Source organism: Myotis davidii, unplaced genomic scaffold, assembly GCF_000327345.1.
Source record: "Myotis davidii unplaced genomic scaffold, ASM32734v1 scaffold165, whole genome shotgun sequence".
NCBI classification, from domain to species: Eukaryota; Metazoa; Chordata; class Mammalia; order Chiroptera; family Vespertilionidae; genus Myotis; species Myotis davidii.
This window is the reverse complement of record NW_006296316.1, coordinates 179,939-202,845: the sequence shown is the minus strand read 5'-3', so window position 1 is coordinate 202,845 and position 22,907 is coordinate 179,939. Positions and strand designations below refer to the sequence as shown.

The following is a 22,907-nucleotide window of genomic DNA, read 5'->3' as shown; positions in this document are numbered from 1 at the left end:
TACAACGATTGAAATTTCTTTTGAGAGCCAAATTTTTTAAACTTAAACTATATAGGTAGGTACACTGTTATTAACTTAATTAGGGTAATCCTAAGGCTTAGGAAGAGCCACACTCAAGGGGCCAAAGAGCCGCATGTGGCTCGTGAGCCGCAGTTTGCCGACCAAGGGTCTAGTGGGAAGACACACACTACTCAAGCACCCACAGGAACAATTGTAAAAGTGCAGCTCTAAAGGGGGTATGTGAGCTATCGCGGGGGTGACTTGGTTTAGGAAGGTTGTGAGATGCCTCTGAGTAAGAAGCAATGAATAGAGTTAACTAGCTTAGAAATGGAGTGAGCAGAGCTCTGAGGCAGCACATGCAAAGGCCCTGTGGCCAGCAGGATCCTATACAAGAAGCTGGAAGAAAGCCAGTAGATAGGAGGGGAGCAGGAAGCAGGCTGAGGAGGAGCTGTCAGCAAAGGCTGCCCTTGAGAGGGTAGAGGCCGGGCTAGGTGTTCTTGCCTCTGACCCTTGAGCAATGAGGAGCTCTTGGCAGTTTTAAGCAACAGGTGGACTTGCATTTCAGAAAGTCCGGCCTGCCTGCAATAGGGAGAAGAGACTAGAAAGGTCAAGAGCGGATGGGTGGCCAGGGAACACCGGGAACGACCAAGTGTGAGGAGTACGGTCGTGGGTTCGATGTGGACAGGTTGTATGTGAGGTGCTTTTAAGTCACCAAGTGGGATTTCAGAAAGGCAACTGGACCTGGGGCAGCCGCCGGTCATGTTTCCTCCTCTTCTCTCTACCCGTCTTGCTTCCTTTCCTTACAGAATCATCCGGACCAAAGTGCAGCAACCATTCAATCTCCCCATGGACAGCTGCGTGGCCACCAAGTCCCTGAGCCCCGGACACACACTGAGTGAGTTTGGAGGGGCCGCAGGCACACACGTGCCCATCTGCATACACATGGCTCACACCCCCCATGTGGACTCAGCCCTTCCAGGGGACAAAGCCTTGTGGGCTCCTGGGAACCAGCCAGGAGATATTTAGGAAGCACAGCATGAGGCCTGACTCTGTGGTGGAGCAGGGGCGCTCAGGGGTGTCCCTCCCCAATCCTGACTCTGTCCTTCTCATGCTGTAGTCCCCAGCTCGGCCGTGACACCCCCGGAGTCACCCCAGTCCGACTCTCTGGGCTCCACCTACTCCATCAATGGGCTGCTGGGGATCGCCCAGCCCGGCAGCGACAGCAAGAGGAAGATGGATGACAGTGAGTGTGGGGGGCATGGAGGGCAGGTTGGGGTGCAGGAGGGCAGTTTGCTCAGGCTCCGATGGGCCAGAGACCCCTTGGGCCTAGGAATGTGTTGTTTTGGCAAATATTGGCCTGTAGCACGTGGCCTGTCTCTGAGCGGCCACAGCCCTGAGGCCCGGAGGCCTGGGCCCTGGGTCCTTCCTGCCTCTGCAGCTCAGTCTGCCCCTCCACTTGGGCCTGGGGATGGGTAGATGGGTCCCCTGAGAGCTTTCTTCCTGCCTGGGGACCCCAGGTGACCAGGACAGCTGCCGGCTGAGCATCGACTCCCAGAGCAGCAGCAGTGGACCCCGCAAGCATCTCCGCACGGACGCCTTCAGCCAGCACCACCTCGAGCCCCTTGAGTGCCCCTTCGAGCGGCAGCACTACCCGGAGGCCTACACCTCCCCGGGCCACACCAAAGGCGAGCAGGTGAGATGGGGAGTGGAGGGGATGGGGAGGGCTGGGGCCCAGCAGGGTGCGTCTCTGCAGACCCGTGATCTGCTTGCAGTCCTGCCACCAGAGCCGCAGGAAGTTGCTTTGATTGCTCTGGGCAGGAGCTTCATGCAGCTCCAAGCCCCAAACATCTGCTGTTTCACCAATGTTGGCACTTCCTCCTCCTCCTCCCAGCCCTCTTGCCTTCTTCCCTCATCCACACTGAGCTCAGCCCTCTCCCAGGAGCCACAGCCAGGTCGTGCCACCCCCCGTGCCCGCAGCGCCTCCCAGACCACAGGGTCGGGTCCCACAGCTCTAGAGCTACAACCCGAAGCCTTCCCACTGTGACCTCAACCAGCACTTCCAGTCCCACTCCGGCCACTCACGCCTGCACACCCCATGACCCTGCATTACTCACGCCCCCGAGCGTGCACTCTCGTCCACACCTCTCTGCTCTGGCACACCCTGTGCCTCCCTGCGAATGCCTTTCCTCCCACGCCTCTGCCTGGAAAAATACCGCCGGCCATTAGGACTCAGCTCAAGCATCCCTTTGCCCATGAGTCCTCCCCTCCCCCAGGTATGTGTCCCCTCTCCCTCCTGGGCTTCTGCACCTCACCTGCCACTCCTCGTCCCTTCTCCCGCGGCGTCAGAGCTGTCCAGTGGGCAGAGGTGTAAGGACACAGTGGGCAGCCCCTTTGAGCACCTTATAAAGTCTCCACCCCGAGCGCGTACCGTTATAATAGATGCTCAGTAAAGGTGGGTTGGGTGAGGGAGTTGAGAAATGCAGGCAACTGACTGAAGCGCTCAGGAAGGAGAGTTTATAGTGAGTGGGCTGGCTTCTGTGAGGGTGGCCGCCGCAGCCCAGTCTCCGGGGGGCCAGCAACGTGCCACACTCTGACACAGCTGCCAGGTACTGCCTCTGACCGCTTCTGTCTGTCAACCGCCCACATCTCCCCCCAACTCAGGCAGTTAGCCAGCTGAGGGGTTTCAGGGTGGTGTCTGCCCCCCGTCTTTGCTCACGCTATCAGGGTCTAGGAGTGAAGCAAATGCGGATACCTTTAAGATCTGAGCAGGACAACAGTGAGGATGCCACCAATCAGCTGAACCCTTGCCAGTGGCCGTCTGGGCAGCTGGGCCTGTGCCAGCACCTGCAGCTGGGCAGGCAATCTGCGTCAGCGATTTTATCGGCCTGGGCCATGGTAGCCACGAGGGGTGCAGAGAAAGCTGGCTGTCAGCAGACCTGGGGACAAGGCTGGATGCTCATCGAGCCAGCACACGGCTCTGGAGGGAGTGAGGCGCAGCAGTGGGAGCTTGCCCTGCTCACAGGAGCCTGCACAGCCCAGCATGCAAGCACCAGCCATCCCGGAAGAGGGGAAGAGCCCTGGGGCTGAGGCCCTGGGCACCTGCTGGAGTGCAGAACCTCCCCCCCATTCCTGAGCCCCCCGAGAACCCAGCCTGGTGAGGGGGCCTTTCCCACCCTTGGTGGCTGCCGATGCTGCCAGAGAAGCAGCCGTGCTCTCTCACCTGGCACAGTCCCGACAGCCAACAGAAGCCAGGTCCTCACACCTGGCCTGAGGGTGGGGCAAACATGCTGTCTTTTCTGGAAAAGCAACACAGGGGAGAGTGTTGGGCAGAAGCGTCATGTTTCAGTGCCAGGCGTAGTTAGGAGTCTCTGCGGCCCTTGTTCCTCCATATCAAGTGCACGGAGAACCGATCAACAGGAGGGAATAATGGTATGGTGACAGGGACTGAGAACTTGGCAGCTCCTACTCTCAGATATCAGGAATAGCACTGCCTGTGATAAGTCTGTACAGAGCATGTGCTGATCCCAAATACTTTCACTAAGTGCTCCATCGGTGTGTGTAACACCTCGATCCGGACCTCAGCCTCAGAGCCTGCTGCCCCTGCCGCACAGGTGACACAAACCAAGGCCCCAAAGGCCAGGACCCAGCAGCTGCCTGGAAGCAGGGCTTGCCACGTTCTAAAGCAGCGGTTCTCAACCTGTGGGTCGCGACCCCTTTGGGTGTTGAACGACCCTTTCACAGGGGTCGCCTAAGACCATCGGAAAACACATATATAATCACATGTTTTTGTGATGAATCACTATGCTTTAATTATGTTCAGTTTGTATCGATGAACATACACCCTGCATATCAGATATTTACATGACAATTCATAACAGGAGCAAAATTACAGTTATGAAGTAGCAACGAAAGTAATTTTATGGTTGGGGGCCACCACAGCATGAGGAACTGTATTAAAAGGTCACGGCCTTAGGAAGGTTGAGAACCACTGTTCTAATGCATCGTACCGCTCTGCACCCCCGTTCAAGTTCAGGCCGAGTTCAGGCCGTGTGAGAAACCAGTCATCTTTGGGATATGTAAGCCATCCTGTGTGACAGCACCAAAGTAGCTGGCTAGATAGGTTTGGGATTTTGTTTTGTTTTTTGTTTTTTAGTTTTCATTTTTTCCACTAAATTTCCTGGATTTTAGAGCAGCTATAGATTTCAATAGGTATTTTGGTGTGGAACCAACACATTCAAAGGCATTTTAAACTTGCCTCACCCTCTCTAGAAATTAGGTGTTTTGTTCAGTTTTGCTAAGCTGTGCCGTAAGCATCTCCACCCTCAGAGGCATGGGCCCTCGGAGGCATGGGACCAGAGCACCACTGAGTCAGTAATTGCTCTGATGGTAACGGAGCCCTCGTGGTCTCCAGAAGGGCCCGGCACACAACCAGAAGGGGCGGCAGCTCCTTAGCGCCAGCTCCATGGAAGTCACCAGACGTGATTGCCTTAGTGGACGATTATGTAACCAGGAAGTGATCCTTGAGTTCAGTTTTTTTAAGATTATGTTTGTTTTTTTAATAAATATTTTAAATGGATTTTATTTTTTTCAGAGAGAGGAAGGGACAGAGAGGAAAAGAGAGGATGAGAGAGAAACATGGATGTGAGAGCAGAACATGGATCAGCTGCCTCCCACATGCTCTCTATTAAGGGTCAAGCCCGCAACCTGGGCATGTGCCCAGACCTGGAATCGAACCAGCAACCCTTTGGTGCATGGGGCAACACCCAACCAACAGCCACACCAGCCAGAGCTTGAGCTGAGTTTTGCATAGCGTGTTAGTGACGTGTGTGGGGAACAGGGTGCACTGTGTGTGCTGCCTCGTCCTCTGATGGGAGGGGTCCCAGTGGGGCGGTGTGTGCGTCCTTGAATTGAACAACCTCTTTCTGGAGAGAGTGGCTTAGGAGATGGCCCTGCTTGTATAGGTGGAGTCTGGGGGGAGTCTGACCTGAGCTCTTAATAAAAAAACAAAAACCAAAACCAGGTACTGATAAAGAGACAGAATTAACCCAAGTGTCACCTTCAGACTGGACCTGAACATTTCTGTTTGCTTGGATGTGGAGAGGAGAAAGGAGATCCACCTGATCTGGTGGGGACCATGGCTGCCCAGTGGCCACAGGAGAGAGCACCCAGTCGGGGCCGGTGTCCCCAGTGTGGTCCCTGTTTCGTAAGGCCTCCGGGCTTCAGGCTCTCCGCACAGAACGCAGGCACAGTGTTGCTTGCCCACGTCACAGGGCTGCCAGGGGCGTGGACCCGGATAACAGCGGCAAAGCTCTTGGCTGATGTGAGATGTGGCGATGCTGTTAACCAGTCCAGGGCAGCGGCTGGCGGCATGGCACTGCAGCCAGGCCCCTTGGGTTTAATCCTGGCTCCGCCCCGTGTGCGAGAGTGACAGGCTCCCTGACCTTTCGAGCCTGCATTTCCTCTCTGGGAGGAAAAAATGGTCCCACACGGTCCTGTGGGCTGAAGCTCCACCCGCATCTTGTCCTTGGTGGGTTCACATCCTGTGAGCAGGCGAGGGAAGGGACCCGCCGGCCTGGGGCAGGTCCTGGGAAGGAGACACTCCATCCTGCGCCTGCTCACAGGCCAAGAGCCACTGCAGAGGGGGAGCCGGGAGCCTGGGTAAGAGAACAGCAGGGCTGTGCGTCAGGAATAAGAAGCCATTAAACATGCTGAGTGGAGTCGAGGAGCAGAGACAGCTGCAGGTAAGGCTTGCCCCAGGGGCCTCTGTGCCGACTCTTCTTTGTTCCCCAGGGCCTCTACCCGCTGCCCCTGCTCAACAGCGCCCTGGACGACGGGAAGGCCACCCTGACCCCTTCCAACACACCCTTGGGGCGCAACCTCTCGACTCACCAGACCTACCCCGTGGTGACAGGTAGGATGCCCAGAATCTCCTGAGCCATGTGGCCCTGGCTGCCAGGTTGGGCTGGAGGGCAGGGCAAAGCTAGCATGAGGAGGAAGGTGTTAGGGCCCTAGACGTGGAGAGGAGAGAGCTCTGCTGGCTGGGCCTCCTGGTGGGTCAGGAGGGTCCTACCTTCTCTGTTCAGCCCCTCCTCTGCCTGCTGCACACTGTGGAGAGGCAGGCACTCCAGCCCTCTGCACACTGGTGGGGGCCCAGCAGAGCAGAGCTGCTCCTGCCTCTCAGCTCCAGGAGCACCAGCCCAGCCACCCCGGGCCTGCACCCCCATCTCATGGCTTGTTGTGCATGCTCCCACCATCATCTCACCCTCTCTCCTTGTCTCCCTCCCCGGCAGATCCTCACTCACCCTTCGCCATAAAGCAGGAAAGCCCCGAGGTGTCCAGTTCTAGCTCCACCCCTTCCTCTTTATCTAGCTCCGCCTTTTTGGACCTGCAGCAAGCCGGCTCTGGGGTCCCCGCGGGAGCCTCGGTCCCGCCCTTCAATGCCTTTCCCCACGCTGCCTCAGTGTACGGGCAGCTCGCGGGCCAGGCCCTCCTCTCAGGTATGACAGGGAGGGCCGGGCCTGCAGCCTTCGTGGGGGTGGGAGGGGCCCAGGGCCAGTCCCTTGGTTCCAAGGGGTCCAGACCCTCTCTGGTCCTCAGTCCTGTCCACCATAAACCTCTTTCCAAATTCCTCTGGCTATTGTTGGAGGTACCAGTATGTGGGTCTCCATGCAGCAAAGTCAGGCCACGGGGAGGGGGCACTCTGGGGGTGCCTGGAATGGGGTGCTTGCCAGCATTCCAGAACCTCACCCCGAGGCCCTGTGGAAGAGCAGGGACCCTAGGCCAGGAACCAGGTACTCTGCTGAACACTTGGTCTGCGAGGGGAAAAAAAGGAAAAATTGATAAAACTTTGATGGAAAAAAGTCATTGGATTTTGGAGCCAATTTCCAGATCAAATTTCTGAAGACAAAGGACCAGTCATAGTCGGGTCTCCGCAGTGGAGCTCCAGTCGTGCGTGCCTCACAGTGTCACCCTTGGAGGACTCACACCCCAGTCTCCTCGCCTCAAAGCCAGAGCACCGGGGCCAGGCAGCTGGAGCAGCCCTGACACTGAGGGAGGCAGGCCCAGAGAAGGGCCGTTGGGGGCCCTGGATAGGAACGTGAGGGCTTACCCCCTGGGTCCCTGCTCAGACCCCCGCAGGGCAGGGTCTCCTTGGCTGAAGGCCATGGACGGCCTGCCAGAGCCTGAGGGGCACAGGGTGAGCGAGGCAGTGGGATTGGGCAGAGGAGGCCTGTGGTGGAGTGAAGACGGCAGGTCCCGTAACAGTGCTCAGGCACCAAAGGGCGGCCGCAGCCAAGGGCTGTTCTAGGTGTGGGCCCAGGCGTTGAACCAGAGCCCATGGGGGAGCAGACGGGGGCGGCCCCTCTGACCAGTGGTTTCCAAACATGCCTGGGGCCTCACAACTCTCTCTGGAAATGAAAGCTTCTCCGGAAGTCAGGTCCCAGCCAGACCACTGAGGAGTGGCCCTGCTTACAGCCCCGCTCTGCCCCGAGCGCCCTTGGACTTGGGAACCACTGCTTGTGAGGAGAAGAGCGGGCCTTCGCCTCCGAGGGAGCCGTGGTCTCCACCCTCCCTTCTAATGACTCTCCCCTCTGCGTGGGGCACAGGGAGTTTCCCCAGCACCTCTGAGGAGGGAGGTCATCTCAGAGGAGGTGGGCACAGAGGTGAAGGGTTAAGAAAGGAAGCCAGTGTGTGGGAAGCAAGGGAGAAAATGTTGACTCAGACTTGAGGATTTCAAAAGAAGGTGAAGTCAGCGGAGAGGGGTCATTTGTTTTGACCAAAGTGATGAACGGGGAGAAATCGTGAGCTGGGCAGGATGATGTCAGTCGGAAAAAAGGGGGTGGGAGGGAGGAGAGAGGGGGAGGAGAAGAGGCTGCCTTCCCAGCCTGCCCCTCTCATGTGAACAGTGAGGCAGGTGAGGGATGAGGGTGTGGACGAGGCCATGAGGAGGGGGAGCAGGGCCCGCACGCGAGGGAAGGACAGATGTCTCAGAGCACAGTGGGTGTCGGTACAGAGCGGAGCTGGTCAGCCCAGGGGAACTCCGTGCCCCAAAGCCCCACAGTTTCTCCTCTCCCTGTCACCCTGTTGGGGCTTTAAGCACCCCTGTCAACACACAATCAGATCAGGGACCTTCCAACTTCTTTCAGCTCTCAGTTTAGTGACATGCCCACTCCCAAACCAGCTGTGGGACATGCACCCTGGGGTGGAGCAGCTGATGGCAGTGACCTGGGTGCATTCAGGCAGCCCATGCACAGCTTTGATGTGTCCTTCAGGGTGGTGGCCCCTGGCCAGGGCCGGGTGGTGCTGGGGTGCAGGGAGTGATCCCCGGGAAGGCTGATGGCTGACTGAAGGGCCCAGCCCACCCGTCCGGGAGCTTGGAGAAGAGCAGGAGGTGCCCTAGCTCAAAAGAGTGGGTCCAGGCAGGCTGTCAAGGGTAGGCAGCTGTCCTGACTGGTTTGGCTCAGTGGATAGAGCGTCGGCCTGCGGACTGAAGGGTCCCAGGTTCGATTCTGGTCAAGGACATGTACCTTGGTTGTGGGCACATCCCCAGTAGGGGATGTGCAGGAGGCAGCTGATTGATGTTTCTCTCTCATCGATGTCTCTAACTCTCTGTCCCTCTCCCTTCTTCTCTGTAAAAAATCAGTAAAATATATATTTTTAAAAAAGAGTAGGAAGCTTACAGAGCTGGGCCAGCCCCGTGGCCTGGGCACAAGGCCTTTGATGACTGGTGTCCACTCCGGACCCCGGGTGTTGGAGCTCCAGAAAGAATGTCCACATGTGGCCCCTGGTCCAGATCAGACCTAAATATCTACCATGTGGCTGAACCATGGTGAACAGACCCGGAGGCCACGCAGAGAGAGGAAGGGTGGGAGGTCAGCAGAAGGACCTAGAGGGTGGGAGACTAGAAACCTATTCAAGGGAAGAAGAGGTGAATTTGAAAGGAAGGAAAGGAGGCAGGACTGAGGGGCCAGGAGGGAGGCTCAGCCCACCTACATGGGCCCTCCCCTCTGAGGCTCCCGAGGACACCCTGCTGCCTCCTGCAGCCTTTGCCTGCTTCACAGTCTCCCCAGGTCCCTCCCTACCCAGCCCAGAGGCTCTCGCTGTCCTCTGGCTCTCAGCTTCTCCCTAAACCAGCCAAGAACAAAGCAGCATCAGGGCTCGGGGGACGTAGGATTGCCCCTTACTCCCCCAGTGCCCTCGGGTGCCCCAGCTGGGGTCCCGGCACTCTCGCCAGGACCGATGTGGAGGCGCCTGGTCCTGGCTGCTCCAGGGCTCACTCCAGCTCCGCTGGTCGGAAGGCTCTGAGTTTGGTTTTATCATCAAAGAGTCCATTACCCGCCTCCATCCTTTTGTACAAAATTATATTTAGTCGTGCCAGAGAGATTTCTGGATCGCCATAAATTCTCCTTGCTATCAGAACAAGATAAGGAACTAAAAGGGTCACGTAGAGGGCAGACATCAAAGGGGCAAATAAAATTGTCTGAAAGCACCTCTGCCTTCTGAATTCCTCCACACCATGGTTCTCCTCCTGATCCTACCCATATTTACAAGATTCGCCAAGATATCCGGGGTGCTGGCGTTTTCTTATAGAACCCCACTTCACAGCAAGTCAGTGTGGGCCCGTGCCTACGCCGGCTTCTTAAGAATAAGACCACATTGGAAGGATGTGTGAGTGCAGAGGAGATAAAATTACAAACCACAGGTAAATTTATGGTGAAGAGCCTTAAAAGTAAATAGTGGATGAAAAGAAGGGCATGGTGAGGTGATGGAGGGCCTCACCTCACGGCTTCCCCGGTTTCATCTCTAAGAAGGTTGCGAGGTTCTTGGCTTTGGGGGAAGAAACCACGCATTTAAGGAATTAAGGCAGAGTTTTGTGGGACTGCTGGAAAAGTTTATGGAACCATAGTCTGGGAGAAGGTGGCACCGAAGAGGGTCTTACTGGTCTGTCACAGAGGCCAAGGTCCTGGGAGGAGGCCATCGGGGTCTGCTCCAGCATTCGGTTCAGAAATCTCTGCCCCGCTGGGAGGAAATTAGGCAACTAAGGAGAAACAAAGATTAAAATCTCGAAACTTATTAATTCAGTTTCCAAAAGCAATTTGGGGGCTAGTTCTCGTGGGATGGGATGCAGTGAGCAGTTATGACTGAATTAAGTTGTGGCTTGAGAGGCATATGTGCCCTGGTGCTCTGCTCACCGAGCTGCCCAAAAAGCAGCAGAGTCAGGAGATGAAAAGGACAGAACAAGGGCAGGGGGAAGGAGCATCCCTGGAGAGTGCCTAGGCCAGCCCTGCAAATAGGTGGCCTGCGAGCCAAGACGGAGAATCCTCAGAATCCTTCTCAACACAGTGCACCAGGAAGCCCCAGGCAGGCAATGAAGAAGTGAGGCGAATCCACTTCACCACCTCTCAGCCAACCCAGCTCCTCATGAGACAGACGGGAAGATGCAGGTCAAAGAAATTAAGGAACGTGCTCCTCAGCCACAACCTGACCTAGACATAGACCCCGTTCCCTCCCACCCTGACAGGAGGAAGTAAGGGAAATAGGAAGAGAGGAGGCATCAGGTTTGAACCAGCCACCTCTCTCCCTTCACTCTCTTATTCAGGCCACCTGCCCACCCTCTGTACTCCTCCTGCCCTTACAGATGGCACATCTCTCCTCCTCTCTCCTGGGTTCCTGGCCAGGCGCTTTGTCCAAGGGCTGAGGACTGAGTCTGACCATATTGCAGTCTTGGAAGAAAGATAAGACAGTACCTCCATATAGCTTCTGCATCCTCCTCCCGCTACCTGTAAATATGCTAACATTCCTTCTTCCTCCCCAACATTTCCAACGCCCCACTTGTTCAGACCCTGAGGCAAGCGCACTGGACCCATCTGTGGAATCCCAGTGGGTTCCACTCTGTTTGGTCCAGCACCAATCACAGCCGGGCATTGTACTGGAGGTCAAACAAATTAGGGGCGGTGTTTATTTTTATCAACACATTCACGGTCTCACTGATAACTCATTTCAAATGGGATTTATTCTATTCAGGTTCCTTTGACATATAACAACTTGTAGAATGTGTTCGTTGCACTAACCAGTGTTTGCCTGTTGCACGAGACCCTGGCTCTGGATGACACGGATGACATCATAGCAACAGTGAAAAGATAGTGATAGTGATGTGGTGCATAGAGCTTCTCTTCTTTTCCTCCCATTTTGCATGTGAAGGAACTGAGGCTTGGGGTACATAAGCGGCTGGTCTAAGGGCACTTGGAATAGGAGCCACTGAAGCAGGATAACAAGTGAGGTCCTCGGATTCCTGACATCCAGTAGGCCTGGTACTGTTTGTTGACTGCTTAGGCGTGGCTCCCCATGCCCAGCCTACTCTGTGCCCCACCTTGGCCTTGCTAATTGAGCATTCTTGTTTTCTGCTGTGTCCCCGAGTAGTCAGAAAGCTGCCTAGTCCATCAGACTCACTCATAAGTATTTGTTGAATGAAAAACTTGCCTTCAGGGACTCTCCAGAAAGAGAGGTGAGGAGGAGTTAGTCACTATGGTTTTGACAATTTATAGAGTTTCGTGGATATACCTTCCTTCCATCACTACCAGGCACCCCCTGAAGGGCTGAGGTATGAAGGTCCTACAGGGACCAATGGGAGGGAAGTTGGACGGGCAGTGTCGTACAGGGGATGGACTTAGCAAGTTGGTTGGCAGGGGCCAACCTCACAGGGGCCCCTCACAGGGGCCATGTAAGTCCTAGGAGAAAAATCAGCCTCCATGTGAAGAGGCAGAGGCATTGGGTAAAATGGTCCCAGTCTAACACAGTGTCCTTCGGCCAGAGGCAATTTTGCAACTAGGGGATGTATGGCAATATTTGGAGACATTTCTGGTTGTCACACTGGGAGGGAACTGCTACTGGCATCCAGTGGCTAAAGGCCTGGGATGGTCCCGAATATCCTATAAGACAGAGGACAGCCCCAAACAAAGATTAACCAATCCTAAATGTCAGCAGTGCTGAGGTTGAAGAACCCTGAACCATCTGCAAGAACCCCAATGACCAAGTAATTCATCCTTCAAGCTGGGCATTTTGAAAGTGAGATGGGCATTACTAATAAGTATGCGGGGACAGTGGTCCTAACTGGGCAGGCCAGCATGTGTCGTCACCTTGCCAGGAATCCCTGAAGGGGTCTGATCTGGGCCTGCAGGTCATAAAAAGGGGTGATGGGTGGAGGGGCGTGCGTCTGTGGGCACAGGTGCAGATGGGAAGAAACTCAGAAGTCAGGCAGGGTCCCCTGAAAGGGAAGGTTCAAATTCCTGATGTACAGGACGGGGAGCCAGGGAAATCAGCTGTCTGTCGGTGTCACCAGGGCAGGGCACTACCCACAAATATAGACTAACAAAGAGATGGGTGTCTGTTTTGCTGAAAATGTTTTTTCAGGAATGGGATTGCCAGATGTGGGGTTGGTGGTCATGTGTAAATGTTTAATACATCTCAGCCCACGTCCCCTTTGTGGGTTGGGGATAGCCAGTAGGTTTCCTGTCCCTTGTAACTCTGATAGGCTGTGTCCATCTGTCTGGCAGGAAGAGGAGGAGGACCTCCCTCTGGCTCAGTGGAAAAAGATTGCAGTGATTGATTAGTAATGTCTGCATGGGTTCAAAAAAGGATAGTAATGGGCCAGCAGACTACACCTATGCCACCCTAGGTAGGGCTTTGTTCTGGGTTGTGCTCAGAGCTGGGGCTGAAAGGGTGTGAGCTCTGACTCCAGTGACCTCTATCGCATTCATTTTGGCCAACTGTCCTGGATGCGGTAGGAGAAACCAGGGCCCAGAAGACACAGCCCCAGCCTCCCTCCAATACATGACCGTTAGTGATGAATGAGATTCACGGAAACAAAATCCCTGGAGAGAAGGGAATGATGCAGGACAGCCCCAGCAGTGCACCCTTCCTGGTGGAGCCCAGGGACTGCAGAGGAGAGAGGAGGGAGGAAGTGGATTGGAGAATGGCCTGAGAGCAAGTGGGCGTGGCAAAAGAGAAGCCTTGCTGATCATCCAGGAAGCAAGATGGTAAGTACAGTGGCTTCCTGTGGCCCAACTGAGTACTCCTTCCTGTGTTTTTGCAGGGCGAGAGATGGTGGGTCCCACGCTGCCCGGATACCCACCCCACATCCCCACCAGTGGACAGGGCAGCTATGCCTCCTCTGCCATTGCAGGCATGGTGGCAGGTAAGGGGACAGCGCACAGAAGGGGGAGCATTGCCAAGAGGAAGTGTTGTCCAAAGGTGGAGCAAGAGGAAGGGTGTGTCCCATTCATAGACTCCCCGAAGGGCACTGGGGAGGAACTGAAGGGTGCATCTCTTCAAAGTCTGGAGGAGAGACTTCAGTGCAGTCCTGGCTTCTTACCGCTCCCCAACTCTGCCTGCTCCTTCCCAAATCCTCCTACGTCACCCATAGTGATGAAAAGGGAGGTGCTGAAGCAGACTGGTGTTCTAATCGGAGCTCTACCACTCGGTCCTTCCATTCAGGGAGCCCAGGTGGGGCTGCAAAACATTGGCAGCTAAACATAAGCCTAGCCTTCCAATAATTCCTGGTCTCCCAGTTATTTAACGGGTGAATCTCAGTTTACCATTCTGTAACATCTGAATATGAGTGGTGTAGGGATGACGATGACAATGACGATGATGATGATGATGATGATGATGGTTGAAGTATAGCCATCTTCATACACCACACCCACTCAACCCTGTATGGGCGGGATCCGAGTTCTAGATATTCAGAAGGTACTGCAGAGTGTGAGATGAGCTGGGAGAATTTCTTCACTGTCATTTGAGCTGCCCTGGAATCCTGCCTGCCGGTCATTTGGTTTCTTTGTCTACCAGTGAGGTCATCACCCAACGGTGACCCAGGGTGTCAAGGCCTGGACACGTGAGGAGGACAAGGAGGGTCTCTTTTGGCAGGCGTCTCTCAGGGACCATAAAGGAAGGATGGGAAGGATAGGCTAGAACATTTTCACTGCCCAGAGGTCTGAAGACCTGGAGCTTCTGGAAGGGGCTGAATCAGGGTCTCTGGGATCCCCATGCCACCCCTGGGCCAGATGCCCTGGCCTGACCCCAGAGACAGTGCCTTCACCCAGACCTGCTTTCCTGCCCCCTGGCAGGGTTGTCTTTGCCAGTCACCCATCCTGGTGCCCTGTGTGAGGCAGGGGGCTGGGCTCTCCTGGGCAGAAGGAAGGGAGGGAGAAGTGAGGGAGGGAAGCAGGCTCTATGCTCCCTGGGAACCTGCTGAGCTGGCACTTGTTGCTGACTGGTTACCGTGGCGATGTGCTTAATGCAGCGTTGAAAATACAGAATACTCACTCCTCTCTCCCTCCTGGCCCCGGACTCCCTCCCTCCCTCCCTTCCTCTTCTGGAGCGTGAAATGAGATTGGTCAAGATAAAAAAGGAAAAGATTCGGTTATTTTTTTAAGAGTGTGGATAATGGGGCCTCTCAATCAAAATCCCAGGCTCCAGTCAGCTCCCCCAACCCCCATCCAACCTCTCCACCTTCTCTGGCCTCCTGCTTAGAGGAGGAAACATAAAGCCCAGGCTTTTCTCTTAATTATGAATCATCCCGGGGGCATGCCCAGGGCAAGGGGCTCCTGGGGCCCAGAGTCTGACCTGGGAGGTAGCTGGAAAGCTTGGGCCTCTCATCAAAGGCCCCAGGTTGTTTCCAGAAAGACCTCATCCCACGTGGGTGTTGTGGACAAAAAAATAGCACAACCACAGCATCCACTGCAAGTGCACTGGAAGGGAGGGGCCTTGCTTTGTGCAGTGGACAGCGGATTGGCTCCCATTAAGTTACATGCAAATCTGATCTTCAGAAAATGCAGTGCTATTTCATTGTTTCACCTGGTTCCTAGGAACTCCGTGGTGAATTTTTTGTAGGAAAATTACTTGCTCATCTCTTACCAGTGGCCACAATCTCCCAGGAACAATGAGGATTCCTTCCATTAAAATCAATAAACCTTCATTAAGCACCTACTATGTGCTACGTAAACAATAAGTGCTTCAAGCAAGGCATGTTAATGACAGTCTTCAGTCAGTTGTGGAAGAAAGGAAGAGATCATTTATTCTGTACTTCTGTGTGCCTGGCCATTCATAAATATAACTTTATTTCTCATATCCTTACCATAAGCCTGGGAAGCTGGTATTATCCTAGCTTTATAAAGATAAGGAAACACGCTTAGAAAAGCAAAGTGGTGTGCTCAGGGTTATAACCATACTAAGTGGCTGAGTTGTTCAAAAACAGGTATTTTGATTTCAAACCTAGGGCTCTGTCAACCACACCACACTGCCTCCCACCATCCTAGAAATCAGGACACCGTGTCAGAGAACAACATACGAACAGGACAGGACTCAGATTTCTCTTATTTTGCCTCCTAATTGTTGTTGTTGACCCTGCCCCATTCACACAGTTAATGATGCTCACACCAGTTCTGGAGCTTAACCAACAGCTCCAGAGATAGTCTGACCCATCCATCCATTCATCTATCTTTCCTTTCCATTCACATTTACACATTTTCCCATACATACATACATCTTCTCATTCATTCTTCCTTTCATCCATCCATCTATTCATTCTTCTATCTGTCTACCCTTACATCTTTCCATCTATTTATTCATCCATCCATTCATCCATCCATGCTTTCATCTCTCCATCCTTTCGTTCTTTCATACATCCATCCTTTCATCTATCCATCTTTCCATATCTATTATTCTTCCATCATCCACCCTTTCAACCATACATCCATCCACTACTTTTTCACTGAACAAATACTGGTTGAGGATCTATCTAAGATGCTGAGGATATAGCAGTGAATACGGCCAGTCTCTCTATTTATGGAGTTTACAACCTAATAATGAAGAAAAAACTACAGAAAACAAGCCAACAAATGAATAGACAGTACGTGCTGTAAAGAGAACAAAATGGGATGATGTGATACAAAGCCAAAGGGAAAGGATATACTACTTTAGATGGGGAGACCTGGAAGGCCTCTCAGGTGTTCAAAGTGCAAAGGCCCCAAGGCAGGGACTGTGGTCACACACAGATAGGAGTGTGAGTGAGCGGGAAAGGACTCCACCGTGAGATGTTGGCAGTGGCTTGGGTCAAATTTTAAGAGTACGCAGGCTACTGGGGAACTGGTTGTGGGTGTTTAAAAGAGGCAGCAGAGACCAGGGGCAATTGTGGTTCAAGCAGTGGCCTTGGATTGGGGAGGCAGCAGTGAAGGAGGAGAAGAGAGATACTCAAGACATATAGAGCCAGCAACACTTGCTGGTGAAGTGACTGTAGGGGTTCAGACACCCCTAGGCTTGGGGCTTGGGAAACTTCCTGGATGGTGGTGGCAAGTATGCATGGGGGAGACTAGGAGAGGAAGAGGTAGAGCGTGTGGCAGGTGGAAATCAAGAGTCCTGTGGGGCCAGATTAGGATTGAGACACCTCCTCGGTACCAGTTGAGTAAGTCAGTAGGTGCAGTATATGTCTGAAGTCAGCAACCCATCCTGACAAGGGCATACATTTCAGCCATTGCTCAGAGCTGTAATTTAATGCTAAGGATTAGACAAGATCACAGGAAAGAGGTGGATGGAAATTCACAGAAGGTTCACACATCATGCCCTGGGGTTCTTCAACATTTAGAGTCCTCACAGAGAAGGAACCAGGAGACTGGTGGAGAGGCCAGTGGGTTCGGACAGACCCCACCCCACCCCCTCCCCCGAGAGAGGGGTTGGTGGATGAGTCCAAGGTGGCTGAGAGTTAAAGAGTGGTAGACAGAAGTGACCACTAGGATGATTGGGGGGAGGCAGTGAGGATAGGAGGGGCCAGCTTGAGTGGAGGGGAATGCAGCGGTGAAGGCAAAGACCAGGGAGCAGGGGAGCGGCTGGGAGCTGGAGAGGGTTGTGGAATAGGAAGAGGATTTTTAAAGAAAAGAAAACAGAGCATGTTTTCTGGCTGAAGGGGGTGATGGATTAGAAGGGGAGAACTGATGAAGCAGAAAGGAGAAGGGATCCATTGTAGGAATCAAGTCCTTGCCATGATGAGTGGGGTGGGATGCAGAGCAAAGAGGATGGGTGCAGGGGCATTGACAGATCTGGCAGAGGGAGGACGCTGCACCACCTTCCAAGGCCCGTCCCCACTGCAGCAGGAACTGAAGCAGATGGGTAGACATGAGTTCAGTGAGTGCATACGTGTGTGAGTGAGTGAATGCATGAGTAAGTGACAAGACGAGAGGGCAAGCACGCTGCATTTTCCACTTCTCTTCCTTGTCCCTTAGTACCAGCAGTGTTGGCACTGGGTGGGGTGGGGTAGAGGCACGGGGCCCTTACTGTGTCGCCAGGGTTGAATCGGCTTCCTCGCTGGGTGCAGTGAACCCAGGATGTCTTGGCTACAGCAGCAGTAAACAGAGCAGTTCACATTGTGGGGTTCAAGAAAGAGCTGGAGTAGGTGCTGGGGCTGGTTCTGGTGCAGGCCTTCCATGCACATGTGGCTGAGGGCTAATGTCTTTCCCTCTCTGCATAGTAGTTTTTTCATTTGGGAAATGATGGTTGGATTAGATACTTTCTTAGTTTTCTTTTTTTTTCCTTTGCTTTTTTCCTCCCTCCCTGTTTCCCTCCTTCCACAGGAAAGTCCCTCCCTCTCTCCTTCCCTCTCTCCTTCCCTCTCCCCATTGACATGCCTGGAGAAGCCCCTCGCAGGTCTGGGCAGTAATAGAAGTGGTTGGAAGCTGGGCCGAGGAGTCACAGCTCCCAAACCCTCTGGCTGTGTGAGCATATGCAAATCCCTAGGCCTTGGTTCTTCATCTGGAAAATGGGCATAATGGGAACAACCGCCTATGCAGTTCCTGTGAGGGACAGCTTGTCAGGGTGGGGCCCCAGTGTCTGGGGAAAGGACACAGCTTCAAATGACACCAACTGAGGGCCCCCAAGGGAGGGGTCTTCTGAGCTGCCACTGTCCTGCCCTGGCTCCTCCTCCCAGGACTCACCCAGTGCCAGGCCTGCACACCCTTCGCCCCAACCCCAGCCCCATGTGGGTGCTGCACCCCACCTCTCACTGTGTGTCTCCAACAGGAAGTGAATACTCTGGCAATGCCTACAGCCACACCCCCTACTCCTCCTACAGCGAGGCCTGGCGCTTCCCCAACTCCAGCTTGCTGAGTAAGTCCCCGGGGCCGCCCAGGCCCTCTGCATGCAGGGCAGGTGGGGTACAAGGCTGGGCCAAAGTCGTCTCAAACCTGGGAGGCCCAGGTTAGACCAGGGCCTGGGGAGACAGGTGTTACTCATAACTCCAGCGGGAAGGCAGTGTGCCAGGCTGTGGCCAGGTCTTTGGGGCAAGAAGGTGGGGCGGGGGGTGTGGGGGGAGACTTCCCTGCCCATCTCTCTCCTGCTGCCCAAGGCCATGTCTCTGAGATCTTTCTATTGAGGAGGATCCAGGGCTCAGGGAGGGCCGGGTGGATTAAGAAACCACAATGTGGATGCCCCACCTTCGGGGCTCACAGTCCAGCAGCACTAACACTGCTGGGCTGGCCGCAGAGCGCCCGCTGCCCCTGCCTGGGAGCACGCCGATGGCACCGAGCGCTGCCCTGTTGCCCACATTAGGCATGGAGGTGGCTCACAGTGCTCAGCAGGCCCTGCACAGAGGTCCTCTGTTGCACCCAGTCCGGGAAGTTGGCTGGAGATGTGAAGCCTTAGAATCCAGGTCCAGAGAGTGACCTGCGGGCTGCTCCCCACCCCTCTCGCCCTGGGGCCTGGGCTACGTGGAGAAGCTTTTCAGGAAACGCGCCCCATAAGAGGGGAACTTGAGGAAACTCACTCAGTCTCCCTGAGTGATGACCTCGGACCAACCTGGGCCAGAGGGAGGCAGTGGTGCGAGCATGGCTGACCCCACAGGCGTCATCGCAGGCCTGGCAGGGCGACCGCTCTCGAGACCCCCCTCTCCTCCCGTTACCTCCTGGCATTCCAGAAGGGACTGGCGGGGATGGGGGGGTGGTTATCATCTGATTCAACTCTAGGCCACCTCTCTGCTCAGTTTAGCCAGAGGGGCTAAGGGCCAGTCACCTTCCCACAGAGCCTCCCCGTGGAGGTCCCCCAAAACGCACAGCCCCCATTGACATGTCAGAAGTTTTGTTGTTGTTAACCCTCACCGAGGACCTTCTCCCCATTGATTTTTTATGTGAGAGAGACAATTGTTTGGTTGCCTCCCATATACTCCCTGACTGGGGCAGGGAATCGAACCTGCAACCCAGGCATGTGCCCTTGCCCAGGAAGTGAACCCACAGCCCTTTGGTGCCTGACCGACGCTCTAACCACTGGGAAACATTAGCCAGGACAACCGGTCAAAATGTTTAACCCCTCTGATTTGGAAGAGGAAGATTCTATGGCCTCACACAGTTTGGGCAAAGCTGGGGAGACCCTGATGATCCCCCGGTGTGCGTACCTGCTCTCTGTTGCTCTCTCTCCCCCTGAAACAAGGGCGTTGAAGGTCACAGTGATCATGGGGGGAGGGACAAGGAGCCACCTTCTCCTTCTGGCCAGAAACTCAAAGGTGAGGTCAGAGAAGGAGGAAACAGGCGGAGAGGAGTTAATCTTTGATGATCAGATAGGCCCGGGGGTAAATGAATAACCTGCGCTGTCTTAAAGGTTAGCAGATGCCAGGGCGGCTGCGGTGCAATTTCCCCCTCTGACCAGCCGTGTTGTTGTTATTTTTCTGACGTGTCCAGGTTCCCCATATTATTACAGTTCCACATCGAGGCCGAGCGCGCCGCCCACCACCGCCACGGCCTTTGACCACCTGTAGTCGCCATGGGGACAGTGGGAGCGAAGGAGCCGCAGGAGGACCGGGTCGGGGACGCCCGCAGAGTCACAGAAAGGAATCTTTATTTATTACACGAAAACAATCACAAGTCCGTACGCAGGTCGCACTCCTGTGTGGTTGACCTAATGAACTGTGAAAGACAGGATGACTTTGCAGAAGGCCAGACTGTCCTCCGGGATTCCTCCAGGAGGCGGAGTCCCAGGGAGGGACATCGCACCCCGAAACACGCAAAACTGGAGGAATTCGGGGAGCGGAGGAGCGAAGAGCTTGAGGGGATGGCAGGCGGCCCACAGGGGGGCTGAGGGGCCCAGGCCCCTCTGAGGCTCCGCCGTCAACATGCGCTAGCGGTCGCTCCTGGGCTGTTAGCAGCTCCGTCAGGCCCATGGTCGCAGCCGTGGGAAGGCTGTCCCCACAGCCACCCTGAGGGTCACTCACTGAGCTGCCCCAGAGTTGAGGCTCCTGCTGTCCACCTCCCCGACCCAGCCTGCTTGGCTCTGCCTGCACCTCCCCCTGGGCCACGGGCTGAGAGCCTGAGAGCCGGACCCAGTCAACCAAAAGCTCCACTGGCGGTCCAGGGGCCCTCCTCTGCCTGCTCTGTGATGCACCAGCGCCCCAGCTTCTCCTCCTGCAGCTCGTCCCAGAGACCAGCCTCTGACAGCTGGACACAGACTTTCTAAAGGGCCCAGCGCAGGGCAGGCAGAGCTGCTGGGGACCCGTGTCCCTCCCATCAGCCCTGCCTTGGCCCAAGCCCCCCCACCCCACAGCCGAGGAGGCCTGCTGCCACCCCAGCCAGCCACGCAGGCTCCCTCTGCACCTGCCGCTCCCGCCCAAGGCCTGACTGTAAATACTGTACATGCAGCTCTGATGGGCGCCGCTCCCTCTGTCCACCCAGACTGTGGCCTCTCAGTGAAGTGTCTCCCTGCCATGTTGGGCTTCTCTCCCCGATGCTTCTTTCTTTTTTAAAGACGCCACTATTGCCACTCGACTCAATAAACCATTACTCCGTTCCAGGCTTCGGGGCTGACTGGGAGGCATGGGGCGGGAGAATGGGGGGCGCGGGGGGAGGGCTTTGTCCAGAGAACCTCAGGCCCAGTGGACTCTCACTTTGGGGACTGGGGTGCCCAGGAGGCCTGACTTAGGTTGTCCCTCTGCCCTGACATATTTCAGGCCAGGCACACCACCCTCCCACACTTGAACGTCTTCAGCTCCGAGTACCTGTGAGAGTAAAACAAGCACATGGCCGTCCCGGGCCGGTGGTAGACGCCCCACAAGTGGCTGCTGTTGTTAACAGAAGCCAGTGTCGCGGGGAAGCTGGCGGCTGACCCAGGAGTGGCTGCGCACAGAAGCAGCCTGTGACCCTGTGATATGAAGTGGTGGTGGGTTCGGGGAGGAGGGGGGGCGAGTGAGCAGGCATCTACTGGGCTCTGCTGTGCCGGGCACAGGGGGGAGGTCTCACATCAGTGAAGGTGGGCTTAGCCCCATTGTACCTGTGGGCAAACTGAGGCTCAGGAAGAATGAAATCCAAGCGTGGAGGCAGTGGGCTCAGTCAGGTTCTCTTACCGTAAGTCCAGCAAGTTCACCCAACACCATAGAGCCCTGCCTGGTGCTGGAGGACCTAGATGCAGAGCACCATGGAGAGGCACAGGTGGCAGTGCCAACAAGCAGGGAGGGAGCCCGCAGGGACAATCTCTTTCTAAGATATGTTAGAGAACAAGGGGGCACATACCATGGTGGCTCCTGGGGCTCTGTCCCCAGCAGGGTGCTGGGTCCCCCAGGAGCTGTCTGCTGTCCACAGGGACCCTCTCCGATTGACCCTGGAACAAGAGGCAGGGCTGTGGTGAACTAGACGGCTGCAAGGACAGCACCTGAGGCTGAGTCAGATGGAAGAGGATTCCAACCTCCCTTCTCCCCCACCCCTCCCCACCCCACCCCCTGCACACACACCCAGCATCCAGGGACTCCAGCCTGGGAGGGCAAGGGCTGGGAGACAGGAGAGGCCAAGATGCTCACCAAGGATGAGGACAGCAGGAAGCCATGGGCCAGAGAATGTTCCCATGGGAATAACTAGTCCCCATCTCTTCACAGAGGATTGAGATGAGGCTCGTCCTCAATAACAGGGCTTCCCTCTGGCCACGAGCCTGTATCCCTGAGACTCCTGGTGACCCTGAAACACTGGGCTCCTGAGGGAATCGGGCAGCTCCCACCTGGTTCTGGGGCCACAGTGAACCCCCACCCAGGAATCACTGTGGGGTGCATGGCACCCAAGGAGCCTGCAGAGAGATCCAAACACCAGTGCTCTGGCCGGCCCTCTCCCACCCCGAGTGGCAAAGGGGCTTGGCTGTGCTTGTGCCATGGTGACTGAGCCACCCTTCCTCTTTCTGAGGCCACCTGGGCGCCCAGGACACTGATCTGAGGTGCCGGTGAGTGTGGCTGGGCCAGGTGTGCAGGCCAGATATTCCCTCCGTGGTCAAACCATGCAGCCAGTGATGTCCTCGGGGAGAAAGACAACTTGAGGTGCTGCTGGGAGAAGCTGGAACGTGAGGGTGCGAGGAGAAGGTGAGGAGAGCAGGGGGGCGCAGGGCGGAGCTGGAAGCCACCTGATGGGGCCTGTGTGAGGAGGGCGGGGACGCATCACAGCGGCCCGAGGGAGGGGCTGGCTGACTGTGGCACCATCGGGCCCTGGTTCTCCAAAGGCCTGTTGGAGGGTGTTGGCAGGAGAACTGGGGGAACAGCATGGGCCCTAGACATCCCCGCAGCAGGGAGGGCCCACCTCGCCTGCCCCTGCAGACGGGAGCAGCCCCTCTCCGCCGTGGACAGGCCCCTCTGCTCTGAGGCCACTCACTGCGGTCCCTCATGCTCCCCATTCCCTCCTCAGGGCCCCGTCCTCCCTGCACCAGCTGGGCCAGCCTGGCTGCAGCCCACAGAGGCCCCGGTGGGGAAGGCAGCCCCTGCCCGGTGGGAGACAGAGCAGCTCGAACCCTCCCTGGGCCCACAAGGAGGGGCAGAGCCCATCTTCCCACGGTGGCTGGAGCTGCTGAGACCCTCTGTCCTGCAGGCTGGGGCCGGGGCAGCTGGGAGTCCTGCCTCCATGGCCAGG

The 22,907-nt window shown here is 55.7% G+C and overlaps 1 protein-coding gene across 8 annotated transcripts in view; it reads left to right on the top strand.

Moving 5' to 3' along the window:
• The window catches only part of PAX8 (paired box 8), a 50,895-nt gene extending 30,077 nt beyond the window's left edge, over window positions 1-20,818 (top strand). For 2 of the 8 annotated variants that reach the window (XM_006771336.2, XM_006771335.2), the window contains exons 5-12: window positions 807-895; window positions 1,118-1,243; window positions 1,518-1,693; window positions 5,791-5,911; window positions 6,291-6,497; window positions 13,091-13,192; window positions 18,067-18,153; window positions 19,716-20,818. In XM_006771336.2, coding sequence (XP_006771399.1) covers window positions 807-895; window positions 1,118-1,243; window positions 1,518-1,693; window positions 5,791-5,911; window positions 6,291-6,497; window positions 13,091-13,192; window positions 18,067-18,153; window positions 19,716-19,792 — 985 coding nt within the window. In that variant the 3' untranslated portion in view covers window positions 19,793-20,818. The remainder of the gene's footprint in view (window positions 1-806; window positions 896-1,117; window positions 1,244-1,517; window positions 1,694-5,790; window positions 5,912-6,290; window positions 6,498-13,090; window positions 13,193-18,066; window positions 18,154-19,715) is intronic. The other 6 variants (XM_006771342.2, XM_006771340.2, XM_006771339.1 and 3 more) reach the window with 5 other exon arrangements.
• Window positions 20,819-22,907: the final 2,089 nt, after the last annotated feature.